Here is a 17431-nt window from a genome sequence, read left to right as displayed (position 1 = left end):
AATTTAGATCTAATGGCCTGGACAAGTTCTACCTAATCCCTAGTGATAGTTTTGGACCAACACTATGTAGTATTTAATTAAAACATGTCCTTATTGAGTAAAAAGAGGTATGCTTCAAATGTAGCAATAATCAATTTGGCCAGAACCGTCTTCTAGGATCCATCCCACATTTTTCTCTTATGACTTTTGCAAGCACTTACGGAGAGTTTTTACTATTTAATCTAAAATCTTGGAATGCTTAGTTTAAAATTTTCAACATTATACAAAATAGCCTGGTTAGGACTGTTGCATAGCTGTAGGATCATTTTTTAAATTCATAAAATATTTCTGCAATGTCATGTATATATGGGTGACTGTTTATTCTTTAATAAGTGTATGCGGAGCATGAAAATAGTAATGAGTCAAAATTTGCTAGGAGTTTAGTGGGGGCCACTGTTCCAAGTGCTTTAAATGAATCAATCAATTTCATACTCCCAACAACCCCGTAGAGGCAGGAGCCATTATGATGGCTCTTAACTGATGAAGTCACCGAGAACAGCACTTGCCCAAGGTCACACAGCTAGAAAGAGGCTCTTAATTATGGAACCCTGCACTTAACAACTGCACTACAGTATGTGTTCTGAGTTGTTTTATTTTATTTGGCAGATAGGAGGGAGTACCATTTGGGATCTTTAACCTCGGTCCTCAGCATACCCTACTTAGCCTAATACATCTATATTTCCATCCTTCTCCACCTCCTATATATAGATAGATAGATAGATAGATATGCACATTTATATATTTATGCATATATATAAATATGTATAATATATATTATATAATATATAATATATATATGCACATATATATTTTATATGCACATAAATATATATTTTTTATATGCACATTTTATATAAATATATCTTATATATTTATATATATTACTTACTAAATGTCTCAATTGGGCAGAAATTTTTATTTTAACAAGTATGAACTCTCCTTAAAATCTATAGAGTGAACTTCTTAAATGATGGGGTTCATGAGTAGAATTCCATGGGAAGTACATGAAAAATTTTTTAAAAATTATATTTTCATGTTTGTTCACTTCTCACTGATAGTTAACATTTACTTCAATTATCAATCTAGGCAACGGACCATAGTAGATCTGGCAGTACCTATGACTTTGTCACAGTAGCCATTACAGATATTTTTAAGTCTCAATACAATTGTTACCGAGATCTCAAAATATCATTTACATTCATGGAAACTTCAAAATTACCTTAATTATGGGCCCACTACTATATCATCTTATTTCATTATGGAAGAGAGAGGCACATCTATTCCTCCGTTATAAATTTTTCTTTTTTTATATGCAGAATTTTGATCATTGGGTTTGAATATAACTCATTTTCTTTATGATGCCATGTTTTGTTTTATGCATTTACATTTTTTTCTGAGAAGAAATCCGTAAGTTTCACCATAATGCCAAAGGGGCCAACGTAGCTAATCAGTAGTATTTACTCTATCCGTCTATTCACCTATCTACCCACTCATCAGTTACACGGAATTAATTTGACTAAATATTTATTGACTACTTGTCATGTACTGGGTTCAGTGTTAACACTGCAGCCTTGGAGTTAATGTTCTTCTATGCCCACCAATCTTCATTTGACCTTGAAGTCCAGAAAATCTGCCAAAGTTTCCTAGAATGTACCAGAATCACATTTGAGATGTGTTTGTTCTTTGAAAGACATCCATTTAACCACCAGTCCCTTAACTAAGGAAAACCTAGGGCCATCCTCACTCTATTCTTCCTCTTTTCCTCTTTTCAATCTCTCATTTTTCTTTTATTTTCTGAAAGCCATCAGGCACACTACTCCCTAGAATAGAAGGCACATTGCTACATTTTTAAGACTGATAATAGAATTTATACATCATGGTATTATATTCTACTGCTGCAATGTCATCCTTTATTGCCAACATGGTTTTTTCATGTCTGTTTCTGGATGACTTAGCAGATCGGTGCCTGGATTCTGTTTGTCAATGGCAACTGGAGAGTCTCAGCTGGGTTCCCCCCAACCCCAGGATAAGAAAATAAATAACACGGTCCTGGATACAATCCAATTAGGCAAGGGAACATTAGGAAGTTTTGTTAGTTATAAACACTCCTTCTAAAAGTAAGTACATGTGGTTTTCAGTTCCAGTCATGACAGAGTGCTTAGTATTAGGTCAACCCTCCTATTAAAAACAACAAAAAGAAGTGAAACACCATATATATGAAATGACTGGTAGAAGGTGTTGGCAGGTCACACATGCAGGCAGGACTTGAGGGGCTATGACTTTTGAGAGGAGGGCTGGGATGGGGGTAGGGGCCAGTTGGGGAAAAATGAGTTTTACTGGGCTAAGGAGACAAAGGTCAGTATTTGAAGGTTGCCAAAGTATGTGGGACTTGAAGGAAAAAGTCCCAGAGAGGAAGAAACTTAAGAGAAAGAGTCCAAAAAATCTGTACATGATTTCCTCTCAAATTTTAGGCTAAATTCTAAGCTGAGCATGTACAGGATGAGGTTCCAAGAGAGCCAACACAAAACAGCATGTGGGAGGCCAAGGAGCTGAGCAAAGATTTCATAAACAGGACACAAAACACTAACCACACTAGAAAAAGATTGATCAATTGGATTAAATAAAAAAGTCAGAACTTATGTGCTGATATACAAGCTCATGAAAATATTCTCCTGTTAGAGGTTTTATTGCTTTTGCCTTTCACATTTGAATCTGACTCCATTTTTGTGTGTTTCTCTAGCTCTCAAAATGATTTTTTATAGGAAATAGAGCTATATAATGTGGTATTTGTAAGCAGGGTGCCTTTATCCACTACTCAAGCTCAGAGGGTCAGGAGAAGCTTCCAGTCAACTTCTCCCTTGCTCCTTCCTCAAATCTTAAATTCTGGGAATGGGAGTTCACCACCACCATTCCAGTTGGTATCTGTGGCCACATAGGGTGGGGTTGAGGGCTGATCCAAGCAGAGTATGTCAAGCAAAGTTGTCTCATGACCAAATGGCATCATCCCTTTTGGATGGTCAATAGTCAGGAGGTGGAGACTGAAACTGACAAAGTAAGGTCCTTAGCAGATCTGAAGGAAGCAAAAAGTAGCAGTAAGACACTTTCCAACTGAATTTATTCTTAACAAAGTTGTTAATGCTGAAAGGGCTAAATCATGAACATTAAAAGTTGGTATAATGATAAAGGGAGGTTGATTATGAGTAATGGTCAGTATGTGGTTATTTCTGTTTCTCCATAAGGAAAAAATACTATATTGCTAGCATAAAAGTACTTCAGTGGTTGAATATTTCTTTTACTGCCAGAATAAAACATTCTAGACTACTTAAATGTTGATTTGCCAGAAGTATTTTTCTTTATTCTGTAAGTGACTTCACCTTCCCTACGAAGAAAATAGTAACACTAATGCTTTTTTTCTTTCAGTTCTTGAATCATATATATAATTAAGCCTCCAAGTCTAGCCATGACATTGTTCTATAAATATTATGAATTAAATTTTATTTTATATTCATTGGTTAGTTGAAGAACTTCTGGTATTTATATTTATGTTATTATTATTATTTCTTTTCAAACAATGGCATCACATTTTCAGGCAATTTTAAATGAGCTAAATTGATTTTAATCAAAAAAATGTCTTGGTGGACAAAAAAAACTGTTGTCATCAAGTGAGATTTTGGGCAATGTAAGATGGAATTTATGTCTCAAAAATTCCAAAGGTATTTGAAACTCCATTAACTTAGTGTACAGCTAATTAATTATGATTTCCTGGAAAATGTTGATGTATTTTGGGCTATTTCACATTTTTACATGGGAGAACTATATAACAGATTCATGGCTTTTCTATATTTTTTATCATAAGTAAATATCACTGAATCAATCATAAATATTATCTACATATTTATTAAAATTTAAGGGCATTAATCTTTAGTTCTTAGTAATTCTTCAAACACTGCATTTCCTTTTGAATTGAACAATATATACCCCATGAAAAGAAAATGTCTAGCTCTATACTCCTAATCAGATGAGAAAAGGGTCTGATCTCACAACTTATTTATATAGTTTTTAAACTTTCTAAGAAAAATAAAGCTTGTTATAATTGATGCCTAATGGTATAAACACCCCATGCGTTATGGTTGCCTAGTAACTACATACTGCAGGCTTGTGGGGTTGCTAATGAGGCTGAATAAACGGAAATATTCAGATCCATTTCCAATTCAGGTGGATGAGGGGCAGCAGTGGTCCAGATTTCTTTGTTAAAATTGTTTTTCCATAATGGTTTTGCACTAAAACACCTTTTGCCCTAGAACTTACTCTAGTTAATGACTTCTGCAGATAAGAGATCAAACCAACAAGTAATGGCTTAAGATTTTAAAAACATTCAATGGAACTGAATCAACATTGATTCATTGTTCTCCGGGAGCCCCAGTTTCTGTTCTGAGTGACAGGACGGGGGAATAATGTTCTTACTTTACCTTTAACTCTTTAATAAAATCTTTTTGGACATCACTTTAGCACTGAATAACCAAATGCAATTTCCAGCTAGAGGTGGTGTTAAAAGGGGCTGGAAATGATTATAATGATATATTTAGGTTGGCTTTGGCTTGTATCCTACCTAGCAGATTTAATTTCCTAATTACGTTTCGCTTTAGCTTAGGTAAAATTAGCTTGCATTCCCTTGGCACACACCAACTGCAGTTGGTGAAGGAGACCTTCCAAAACCATAGGTTGTTGACAAGAGTGGCTAACTAGATTAGGATTAAATTTACTGGGTAAAATCCACAAAGAGCCTAAGCACATGTAGATAATGACAAGTTGACTATGAGGGAATGTAGTCAGGTCATGTGAAAATGCATTTCTGGCAATGTCTTAGTTTCAAAACCATGTGATAGATACAGGACACTCAAGCTCATCTTGCCCTCTTTTGTTAGAGTTCAGAGTGTCAAGGCCTGGGGCTTTGTAGGTGGGTCACCAAGGTGTAGACAGGGATAAACATAAACATGGTCTAGAATATTTAAATTGTATAACGATAGCCTTGCGGATACAGTCAGCAATGGTTTGCTACTCAGTAATTTTGTCATTTGGCAATACTAAGACATGATAACATATGGTTTGCTCTTTGGAGTTCACATAAATGTTGTCATTTAGCTGAAATAAAGAATTCTCTTGCTCTATCAAGGCAACTGTTTTAGGATATGTGTATGTTCCTTTATCTTTTCACATGGAAGGAAGAATCCCTTTGCATCATTATATATAACTCTCTGAGTTTTTGGTTTAGTGGGTTGGAGGATGTGGTTGGTGAGGCCAAGGCCATGGTTTAATCAGAACACCACTTGGCTCCCCCGGCCCCCCCACAGTCTGCACTCCTAGCTGGAGGACCCATTTCATTGGTCTTAAAACAGAATCTTGGAGTATGGCTCAGCACAAGCACCTCCGTTCCAGGGTTCAGAAAATAATTTGTTTTAATTTGACAATAAATTCATTTGTCAGTGGGTCAAATTTTAAGTTCATAAAATTTTAAGTTCAGGCACATCATTATGTTCAAAGGAGAAGACAATGAAACTAATAGTGTTCTGTTTGCAGTGTATTCAGTATCTCTCCTTCCATTTTAAAGCTGAAAGAAATTTACCAATTAAAAAATCATGATTTGTTTTTGTTTAGGGATTTCTTTTCTTCCTGCTTATACTCCTGTATCTTTTCCTTTCCCTTGCCTTTTAGAAATTTTCACTCTAGCCCCGGGATGTCTTTTTTTCTTTTTTTTTTTTTAAGCTATTTAATGAAGCTTGAAAAGATTTAATTTCTGGAGCCATCAGGTCACTACTCTTTCAGATCTATTCGATCTGACTCTAGTAGAGCCTGTCTTTGTGCAAAGAAAATCTTTCAGAAAGAGTTAATTTGCAGTCTCAATAGAGGTTAATTCTCAGGAGAGAATTTAAACCAGCAAGTGTCCTCCTGGTAGAGAAGCAGCCCTGGGCCAGGCCACTGGTGAGGGAATTAACTCCTAATGTGCTAGTTACCTCTGTGCAGTAGGGTGGGATATTCTGTCAATCCTTGGCAGTAGGCAGTGGCAGCTTTAAGGTAGGGACAAAACACTGTTTATTTTTCTTCCTAGGTCTTGGATTTTGGCCCTTAGAAAACGTGCTGTTGTGTGATTTTTTTTTCAACTGTTTATTTCTTATTTTACAATAAATAAATAAATAAATAAATAAATAAATAAATAAATAAAAAATAAAAAAAGAGGGGGTAGGTGAGAGGGAAGAAATTAGGGTTTGAATCTTTTGTGATGATTCTGCTTCAGTTGTATTTAGACTCATAGAAGCTATTTCTTCCCAATAATGATTTTTGTAAATTGAGCTGCATGTATAAAATAAATGAGAGTTGCTTCTCAGAGATATTGTCATGTCATATTCCTAGTTCTTAACACCTAAGTGAAGTTTATTATTTTATTTTTTTCCCCCTATAAGGGAGCCAGTTAATTTCTCTGGTAGTAATTGAACATCAGTACCAAGTGTCAGTGTCAAGAAGATTCATTGTCTTTTGATGTGTGAAAATGCATTTTGAAAAGAAGGAATGTTTTGGGTTCAAACTTCAAGTTTCAACTATCAGTTCAGCATTGAAGTTTTACTGTCAAATGCTTTCCTTTCATCGTATAGGGAGTCTATTTATTCTAATATTGAACAATTTCAGAGAGAATATTTGATAAAAGATAGTGGTATAACAAACAGGGATGGAAATCAGGGGACTCAGAGAGGGAGTAGCTATCAGAGTAAAGTCAAAGACAGTAAATAAATGATCACCTCTGCTTACAGGATAACCTTGAGGTGATTTCTAAGACTGTGACCCTTAACCCCAGGGTTCCAGGTGCAAGTTCTTTCTTGATGTAGACCCCTTCTGGGATGGAACTTTTTTTAAAATGTTTATTTATTTTTGAGAGAGAGAGAGAGAGAGAGCATGAGTGAGTGGAGGAGGGGCAGTGAGAGAAGAGGACAGAGGATCTGAAGAGGGCTCTTTGCTGCCAGCAGTGAGCCCGATGTGGGGCTTGAACTCACGAACCATGAGATCATGACCTGAGCTGAAGTCAGATGCTTAGCTGAGCCACCCAGGAGCCCCTGGAACTTTTAACAATTATATTGATCCATCCTTTTCAGGTCCTTTGCAGATGATATTCTCTGCCCTGGTTTGGATCATATTTAGATCTAATGTGGAAAGTGAAGCAATTAAAGTGCCAAAACCTTTCATTAGGAATCAGCCATTTTAAAAAACGGGCTTTGATCTGTTAACCCTTGGACTGAACATTCCAGTCATTCATCTTCCAAAATTTTAAGTCCAGGATTTGGTTGTGGTTTGAATTTACTTTTTTTTCAGACACAGCTTGAATGCCTCCATTTGATTTTGTGCTTTCAACACATTTTTTTGAGATCTGGTGATTTGGGAAGGCCTGTACCATATGGTCTTGATAAGGTGATAGATTTTCACATCCTGGGGATTGGCAGGAAAGGGTAGGAACTGAATCAGATGTGGGAAGAGAAAATTAAGAGTTTGGGCCTAACTCATCTCATGATATATCTTCTGAGATGTATAATTCCCATAAAAGTCAATTTTTAGGAAAAAGTCATGTGTTGTGTGCCTCTGTGTGAGTGTGTTGTCCTATCTCATGGGGGTCTCTTAGATTCTCTTAAAAGTAGAGAGCTTCCTTTTACAAGAATGGCACTTAACATTTCTTGATTAGTCTTTCAGAAATACCCCGGAGTTGGGGTCAAAAACAACAAAAACAGGCCCTGCTACACCTTTCTTGAAAAAGAGATTGTATTAGAAAGGAATAGGCCAAGGGGCTGGATGCAACCGAATAAAAGGTGGCAGGACACATTTTGATCTGGGAGTTGACGGTTTTTGGAGAACGACGAAAGGCAGTGATAGAATAAAACAAAGCCAGATATGTACGCCAGGAGGGTAAAAACGCCCTGATGGCAGTCTTGCAAAAAACCAAAATCAAAACAACAACAACAACAAACAAATCCAAGAAAGAAGAAAAGGGTGCCTTCTGTGATTCCTAGCGGTGGCATAGAGGGGGTTGAGGTGAAGGCTTTTCTTGACCGTATAGAGAATTCAGAATCGGGAGGCCTGGCATTTATCCGGTCTGTTCACCGCCGGCTCGGTGGGGACCGTGCCGGGAGAATCACCTACCGGGCTTTTGATTTCACCTCGTCGGGGGCTTTGGTTGCCCCTTCTGCGCCTTGGGTCCCCTTTCTGCGCCTCGGGTCCTACCCCGGGCTGGGCTCGCGTGCCCATTTTCCGTACCTCCACGAGCTGATTGCGGGCAGCCGGGCGCGGGGCCGCGGGGCGGGGACCAGGCGGCGGCGGGCGGCGCTCCGGCGCGCAGCGGGTTAAGGCGGCGGGGGCGGTGGCGAGGGGAGGAGGGAGCGCGCCGGCGGCGGCGGCCCGGCTGCGAGCGCCCGCGTCCCCGGGCCGCAGCGGGTTAAGCGCCGCCCGCGCGGAGAGGGCTGAACCCGCAGCCGCCGCTCCGAGCTCGCATTCGGATCCGCTAGAGCAGGAAGATGGCGACGGACGGCGCGAGCTGCGAGCCCGATTTTTCCCGCGCCCCGGAGGACGCGGCGGGGGCCACGGCGGAGGCGGCGGTAACCGAGGTCCCCGGGTGGGCGCGGGGAGGGTGTAGACGCGGGCCAGGGCTCCGGCTGCACCGGGCTTGCCCCCCTGGGGCGCTCCGCAAGCCCCGGCTCCCCGGGGTGCCCCCTCCCCACGGTGCTTCACGGCCGGAGCCCGGGTCGAGGCGGGTGAGGCGGCTGCCTGGGCTCAGGATCCCTTCTTGTCCTTTCCCTGCCCTGCGGGAAGCAGTCCCAGTCCGCTCGGTTCTCGGGGCTCCCTGCGTGCGTCCTGAGCGACCCCTACGCCCACTCCCTCGGCTGCGGCGGGGTTTGGCCAGGGGCGGGGGCTGGGGTGTGTTTGTAAGCGAACTTGACCCCCATTGTTCGCCTCCCGCTGTGCGCGTGATTGAGGGCTAGTGTCTCGGGGCTGCCTGGCATCTCTCAGCGGACCCCGGAAGGCGGCTAGGGGGAGACGGGTCATCGCCAGGCAGGTGTGGGGATGCCCATTGTGTGTGTGTGTTCCTGTTCCTGAGGCCCCTTGAGAGAGGTTCGGTGCCCGGCTGTGGGCGCTGCTGCCCCCCGCTGCGCGTCGGAGCTTTGGGTTCTAGCTGCCTGCTGCCCCGCCACTTGGTGAGGGGTGGGAAGGTGTCCTCGTTCTTCCCAAGAAGATGTCCGGGCAAGGTGGAGATTTAGCACCTAAGTGGCAACACATTGTTCTTCGCTGGGCTCTGGAAGCCGAATGAGCTTCCATCCATCGCCGGCCCCACTTTCGGCCCCAGAATATCCCCGTGCACAGACTGAATGGTGGTTTCCAGCCCGTACCTTGGGGGAGGGCTGGACCCACGTTTCCTGGGTGGAAACGTTTTGGGCGTTGAGAAGCAGCTGCAGGAGCTGCAGGGAGCTGCAAAGAAAGGCAGCCCTTGGGAGCGCCTCCCACCCTTGGCGCGATCCCGCTGCCCTAGCCGGAGATTTCGGGTGGGATAGAGCGAGAGGAGAGCATGGAGGCCCCTCAGTTCTTTCCTAAGCAGAGTCGGTGCACGAGCAGCAGAGGGCAGGGCCAGGTGTGAAAAATCTGGGTTGCTTTAACTTCTTCCCTGTTTGGACGTGGGGTTTTCTGGAGGGAGAGAGAGGTGGAAGAAGCTACTTGAGCTGAGCCTGGGGAGGAAAAGAGAAACAGAGGGAGAGGAGGAAAAACGGAGGAGGAGGAGGAGGGCTCCTGATTTCCACTTGTGAAACTTGGAAGTTTTAATTTGAAACTTTTAGGAAAATTGGTTTTTCATTATTTGCTTGGAAAACGTGAATTTAAGATTTCAAACGAAACCTGCTCTCTTGTGATGCAGTGTATTAGTTACCCTAAGGAAGCCAGCTCTTAAGACAACACCAGCCTCTCTGGGAAGTTGAAATGATTGGGTACCTTCTACCCCAGGAGATGCTATGGGGAGAGGAGTAGGAGGGAAAAGAAAGAGGTAGGGGTGTGTGTGTTTGTTTCCCAGGAAGGTTGAATTTGTTTAATCGACTTAGAACAGGCTTCTTTCTGTTACTCTCAGTATTTATTCACCTGATGATTAAACCAAACACAAACATCTGATTTATGGTCTGTAGCTGTTCTGTAGTTTTATTGGGTTAGATTGCAAACAGAATCTTGGACACCAGACAGATTTTTGTGTTAAGGTCAGTGTTCCCTTTCTGCTGTTTAAAATTTTCAGGAGTCTGATTTTTCATTGTGGATAGGTGGGGATTTTATAATTTCACCGTGTTTAATGGTAATAGCCATGAAAAATCTGTGAAAGTAAAACTTGTTATTTTTATAGAATCCTTTAGAAAATGCAACAAGGATGCTTAATCTAATAGTGTTTTTTTTTTTTTAAATAACTTAAGACTTAGTAGTAAAATTCTGATGATGGCTTATTGTATAGTAAACTGGGCATTTTACTTTTAATTTAATGAGGTGTGGTCCTCCCAAAGCAGCCACTTGACTTAGACTGATTTTTAAATTAAAGCTAGGTTGAGGAATGATAATTGTCATTTTAACTGCTTCTTATCTAATGGTTAAAAATCAAAGGCATATTTATGCATTTAGGGTTAATGGCAACTGAGAACTTAAATTTTTTTTTTTTTTTCATTTTGGGGAACTTTTTTTTTTCATTTTAGAGATTTATTTCATTTCAAATTAGTTTACATATTATGCATTTTTATATGTACATTTGGCAGTCATGAGCCAATGGAGACTCCAAAGCAGTAGGCTATTTTTGAAAGTGAGTGTTTTCACTAAGTTTTGACTATTTAGATTGTTGCTTAGAGACAAGTTTAATTTATAGTTTTCAGCTTAATGTGATTTTCAGTGGAGTGTTTTAAATTTAGTTTGTGATCCTTGTTCTTAGCTGTTTAAATCCTGAAAGCATCCCAAGTGTAAAGCTGGGTAACAGCTACATTATTCAATAGGATCATATTAATAGTCTTTGCTGTGAACCATGCGAGAGACCTGGGTTATTTTCAGTGCTTTAGCCAAATGTGATGACTTTTATAGGCTATATTGCTATTTCTACTCTGAAAATAACTCCTAATGGATAAGGCAGTATGGAAAACAGAAATCTTCCTGCTTTTTTATTGTCACCAAAGAATTTAAGAGTGAAAGGAAAATGGAGGTCTTTTTAATGCTATGTTTGGAAAACTGACCAACATTCTTGTCATTCTGGACTTTTCTGGAGCAGCTAATATGCAAAAAGTAGATATAAATTTTTGTTGTCATGGTGATAGTAACAAGAAAAAAACTTGGACAGTGGTTTTATTAAATGCAAAATAGTAATGTTAAACATATTAACCAGCTAGTACCATGGAAATTTTTGTTTTCCAGGTGACAGTATTGAATGTAAACGCAAAGAAAGCACTTTCTTAGCCAATTTTGCCAACCTGCTTTTGAAAAAATCTATAGTTATATGGCAGCTATAGAAATTGAAAGTTTCACACATAATTTTTAAGTAGGGAATAATTCAGAGTTAACACATTACTGACCACTCACCAAGATGGTGGCATCATGAGTAACATCTTTGCTGCCTTGAAGTAACACATTCCCATGGTGGAAACTGATAAATACCAAGGAATCAAATCAGACATGATGGTGTCATGAAAGGCACGAATAATTTATATTAAGAGTCTGGGGAAGAATTGTCATGGAGATGATCCCTAGTGGAAGGACCTGGAAACATTCCACAGAAGGATGGCATTTGAGCTGGGTCTTGAGATGGAAGGAGGACTTGGAAGTGGAGACTGCAGGAAGCTGTATGCCATGTGGCTGGTTCTTAGGATTCTTTGAAAGGTGGCTTGGGGCACATGTGAGGGGCTTTCCAACGCGAGCCTACAGGGCTCAACTTAAGTCTCAACAGTGTGCTTTAGAAAGATAGGTTAGAAGTTGAGGAAATAGATTAAAATATTCCCCCACGATTAGAATATAACTGATGTTTTCAACATGCTGCTTTTCACTTTTTTTTCTTTGTAAATGTGTATTTCTGTTTGTGCCTGTTTTTTGACTTTATTGTTGTTGGTATTGTTGTTACATTTCTCACAGGAGCAGTTTTGTTTAGAGCGAAGCATTTGTCTTCTCTGTGATTGAATCCATGCCTCAGCCTGATTGCCAGTTGGTTCTATCCTCTTGTGTTTCATGTAACTTTATGAGGTGAGAAAATGTTTCACAGACTGAGTACTTACTCAGCCATTTACAAATATCTGCTGTTGATCTTATGGACAGCAAGGCTGTGGCTAGGACAAGCAGCCTCCTTCAAGAAAAGCTGTATGGATTTTGTTTCTAAAAGAAAGCAAAGGTTAAGCACTGTGCGGGGCACATACTTGGCAGGTGTTCACTAATCTTTACTGAAGAAAGAAAATGAACACTCAACAGGAAGCTGTGTTATATACTTAATTTTGATTGGCTAATTAGGAAATTTACTTTGTGTGTTACTGGATGTCATGAAACTGGTCTGAGATTTGTAGTAATTAACATTATAGCTGTTACAGAGCTTTTCTTGTTTCTGAAAGATGACCCTGATTCTCTGAGTTTTTTTTGTTGTTGTTGTTCTTTCTGATTTTTATTTGTATATTGTCTCTTTCCAAACTGCTTTTCTCAGTGACATTTCAGATATTTCACAGGTATATATTTTTTTAAATTTAATATCCAACACTGTTAGTTTTCCCTTTAGATTCTGTCTTCAGAATAATGGTTGAGATGGTAACTGCATCCCTCCCATCCTGAATTCTTTCTATAATAGAGTCAAGGTCAAATCACCCACTGGGGTTTTGGAGGGAGCTGATGATTGAGGGGGGGGTCAAGGCAGAAATGGAAGGAAGTTTGGAAACAGGAAAAGGGGAATAAAGGGAAGATTGGGCAGGAAGACAGTTAGGCAAGGCTTTGGAATAGTCTGCAAATGCCTAGAAATCTGGGACTAGAATTCAACTGTAAATGTGCCTGGGAAAGATGGAATAGTTTCTCTTCTTTCTGCCCCCATATACTTTGCCACCTAAGCACATCTGCATGTTGCTTTAGAAAAGACTTTATTTATTTTTTTAATGTTTATTTTTGAGAGAGAGAGAGAGAGAGAGAGAGAGAGAGAGAGAGAGAGGAGTGGGGGAAGGGAAGAGAGAGGAAGGGAGACACAGAATCTGAGCTGTCAACACAGAGCCCGATGTGGGTCTCAAACTCATGCAAGATCATGACATGATACAAAATAGGATGCTTAACTGACAGAGCCACCCAGACACCCCTATTTGTTTATTTAAAAAAAACATTTTTTTAAATGTTTGTTTATTTTTGAGAGAGAGAGTGCATGCATGCAAGTGGGGGAGGAGCAGAGAGAGAGGGGACACAGAATGTGAAGCAGCCTCCAGGCTCTGAGCTGTCAGCACAGAGCTTGACGTGGGCTGGGACCGACAGACTTCGAGATCATGATTTGAGCCGAAGTTGGAGGCTTAATGGACTGAGCCACCCAAATGCCCCTATTTATTTTTTAAAGTTTATTTTGAGAGAGAGAGAGAATGAGAGCGAGAGCAGAGGAGAGGGAGAGAGAGGGGGAGTGAGAGAATCCCAAGCAGTCTCCACACTGTCAGCACAGAGCCCAAGGCGAGGTTCAATCTCATGAACTGAACCCTGAGATCATGATCTGAGCTGCAATCAAGAGTGGGATGCTAATTGACTAATAAACCACCCAGGTTCCCCTAGATAGGACTTTATTTGAATGTATTTGAATGTATTCAATCTCTATTGGCACTCCTTTGCCAGATTTGTTATAACATGAAAAAGGAAGCTTGTCTTTTTTCTTAGATGTCAGGTAAAGAAAAAAAAAATGGAGAACAAGTACAAGAAAGGTGATAATGACATTAAGGTCAAAGAATTTTTTAAAAATTGTTAATCTTTTGTAAGTAACTTGTACAAAAATAAATCATATTAATGCTGTGTACAATATGATGCAATATGCAATGTAGAATATACATGATTTGGTTTTGACATTTTTGTATTTCATTGAAGAGGCAAAAAGATGATTCCAAAGGCCTGTGTTCTTCCACAGAAGGGCTCTGTAACTGTAAGAATGTCATTTAGCAGTCTGTGTCTCAGCCTCTTCATTTGAAAATCAGCATGCTGCCATTTGCCACCTACAGATAATCAAGATGATATTCTTCAATGCATTATCAGCTTCTTAAGGGACAGTTATTGGATCTGGATGCTGGTTCGCATGTGGGGAAGTGCTATGTAGGGCTGATGGAACATTGAAAAGCTGAGTTAGAATGGAAATAGACACTTGTTTTATCTGAGATGTGGTTGGTTCCTTCCTTCCTTCCTTCCTTCCTTCCTTCCTTCCTTCCCCCCAAAGAGGAAATGGAGACTGAGAGATCTGAAAGGAGGGAAAGGGAGGTGGCTGCGCTTAATTATTAGAGGTTGTCACCCCTGACCGAGCCACTTTTCTGCTTTTCATTCCAGTTTTCTTCTACTTCAAATTGGTTATATCCATTGCCAGGTTTCCTTCCTGTCATTCTATTTACTTGTCAGTTTTACCTCCTTCCAGTATACTCAGATGTTTGTCTTGCAGGAAAGACCTCAGGCAGTGTGGTTGATTTGAGGTGCAAGGCCATGGAGAGCTGGCCCCAAGTTGCTTTAAAGCCACACAGCCAAGTTGCCCTAGTTTAGATTACTCTAATTGATTTTTGAAACAATGAATGAAAATGATTGACCAGTTACTTAGTTGGCCTTAGAGTAGGCCATAACATTGTATCTTATTTACATGTGATTTACCTGCTTTGTGTTTGTATACTGAGTGAAATAGGCATTTTCTACCAAAAGTGGGTGGGCATACACGTTAGGTAACATCATGTGAGGATGCAATATATTCTTGCTGTTTTGACATTTCTAGTAGGGGTGAGAAAATAGAGCATCAAGATAGATGAGTAAGTTTAATATGAGGAAATGCACAAGGCAGGATGTGATTACTTGACTGATGAAGTTATAGTGCAAACTGTAAGACTGTAGGGAAGGAGAGGTTTCTGGAGTCTGTAGAGTCTGTAAAGACCTATGGAAGTGGGATTTGAGCTAGGTCCTCCAAAAGATAGGATTCCGATGAATTAGAAGACAAAGGATTGGGAAAAACAAAATTAAAGGTATGCAAATTTTATCAGTAACATTCTTTCCTCCCTATAGAGGGAAACCAGGAGAAATAATCTCAAAGCAAGATGTAATGTCAGAGACTTGAAATAATTTTAGAGCAGGAAAATGTACTTCTCATCATGAAAATCCATATAATTAGCTGAATTCACATTTACTTAATATTGTAAATGTTCTGTGTACCTGGAAAAAGTTGGATTTTTTTCATGTAACTGATCTAGTCTTCAGATTTTTATTTTCTCCTTGAAATTTCAATATGAATTTCATTGTTTTCCCCTTATTTATGCCTCTTATTCATCCCCAACCCATAAATCTTGCTTACATAAAAAGTTCTAAATACACCTTATTAATTAATTAGCATTCTGTATTAGACTGGGAAGGAAATTACAATTACATTGTAACTTCAGAGCAAAGTGGAAAAATCAGTTGACCTCAAATTGTTTCTTAAAGTCTTCGTGGAATGACCTAAAAATTTCCTCAGTCTAGTAATCCAGTTACCCTGATGGTCTGTCAAATCAGGACATTTGGAACCTGGGGGAGACTCTAGAGATCACTTAGTACAACATTCTTATTTTACCACTGAGAAAACAGATCCAAACAGATGAAATTAAGTCCTTCTAACCCATTGGCTTTCTGAGGCATCTCACCTCCTTCCCATGTGGTAATTTCATTGATCCACATCCACATGTAGGGTAGGTGGCCCACTAGATTTGAAACTGGAGGAGATGCTCTTGATGTTTGTGGGAAGTGCCAGAGAACATGTCTGGTTTTGTGTTTGGTCACTACATATTCACCGTAACTGGTAAGTTTGGGCAAAAATCTGAAGGGCATATTAAGCCACTGTTGCCTAAAGTCTCTTTTAAATGCTTTTTGGCAACCATCAATGTTCTGACTCCATTCATTCTGAAAGGATAAGGGTAAGGATCTTCTGGCCCTAATTGGCTGTGACTGTTGAAATTCCCTACATAAACCCCAGTATTTTAGAGGTGAGGGTGTGGAGTGGTAGTGAGGGAAACTGGTATTGGCCTGTGTTCAGTTCTGGCAATTGAAGAAGACCTTACTCAGCCAGGTTCTATTTTGTCTACTCCCTCCCACTCTCTCTCGGCCTGTATAAGAAAATCTGGAAGAATGCCCTCCCCACGCCCACCCCAGACCTTGTTGAATACTGCTGTGTTGAACAGTAAGAGTTTGGGGTTTTGTCTTCTCTTTCAGCTTATGTATTCATGTCCCAAAGAAGGCCCTCTCTTTGTTTGATGACCAGACTTTGGATTAGTTGAAGCTGCCTATGCCAGATTTTTAAAACTAGGTGTGCTTCTTAACACACTTTTCCTGGAGTCCTTTTCCTGGCAAACATCAAACATGACAGACAGGGGTGGCCTGTAGAATTGAAATCTAGCTTTTTTTTTTTTTTCTTTCTTTCTTTTGAATGCTTTGCTATCACTTAAAAATGAGATCTGGATTTTTCTTTAATTAGGAAAGCAAGTACAGTAATAAAAAAGCTTAGTGTGTGAACATGTCTGCAGTGATTTTTCTTTTTTTTTTTTTTTGGTGGGAGAGTGGGGCTGTCATGTTTTCATGGATTCCCTGATAGAGATTCTAATTTTTTATGTAAGTGGTGGCATTTATGTCTACTCTGTCTTCTATCTTTTTTTGGAAAATTAGGTTATCAAGTTAGTTTGTCTTTTAAGATATAAAATCTGTCAAAAAAATGGGAAGCTTGGAGGTGTTCCTGTATCTCCAAACTTATCCAGTTGTACATATTATATATGTACAGCATTTTGTATGTCAATCATGGATCAAAGTGGTTTAAGAAATAAAAGATTCAGAATAATTATTTTGTTCTTAAGCCAAAAAACATTAACAATTTTTCTATATCTAATTACTACGGTACCACACATGCATCAAGTCCGGTAGATGCTACTTCATGTGAAACTTAACAGACTTCTTTCTTGGGATTTTTGCTTTGGGGCTTCTTAAATTTCTAACAGTACTAAGGTGCTTTGAATTTATTTGTAAAATAAAGGACTTCTAATATAATTTCATATACTTTTTTTTTATTATGCTGTTATACCAGAATAGTGGATGAAAATGTTAAGCCCTGGAGAATGACGATTTGAAAATATTATTAGAATATTCTTGAAGGCCAGGAAGT

At 39.8% G+C, this 17431-nt stretch overlaps 1 protein-coding gene across 5 annotated transcripts in view; it reads left to right on the top strand.

Annotated features, from left to right (window-relative positions):
• CTTNBP2 (cortactin binding protein 2) overlaps positions 1-17431 on the top strand; it is a 171934-nt gene that overhangs the window by 13697 nt on the left and 140806 nt on the right. For 2 of the 5 annotated variants that reach the window (XM_047849893.1, XM_047849894.1), the window contains exon 1: positions 8533-8669. The exons of 1 other annotated variant lie outside the window; for it this stretch is intronic. In XM_047849893.1, coding sequence (XP_047705849.1) covers positions 8589-8669 — 81 coding nt within the window. In that variant the 5' untranslated portion in view covers positions 8533-8588. Of the gene's footprint in view, positions 1-8496; positions 8670-12246; positions 12310-17431 lie in introns of those variants that run through there. 2 more of the 5 variants (XM_047849888.1, XM_047849891.1) reach the window with 2 other exon arrangements.

This window comes from Prionailurus viverrinus, chromosome A2 (genome assembly GCF_022837055.1).
Source record: "Prionailurus viverrinus isolate Anna chromosome A2, UM_Priviv_1.0, whole genome shotgun sequence".
Taxonomy (NCBI): Eukaryota; Metazoa; Chordata; class Mammalia; order Carnivora; family Felidae; genus Prionailurus; species Prionailurus viverrinus.
Note: the sequence above shows the minus strand (reverse complement) of the source record. Positions and strands in the feature narration are given on the sequence as shown.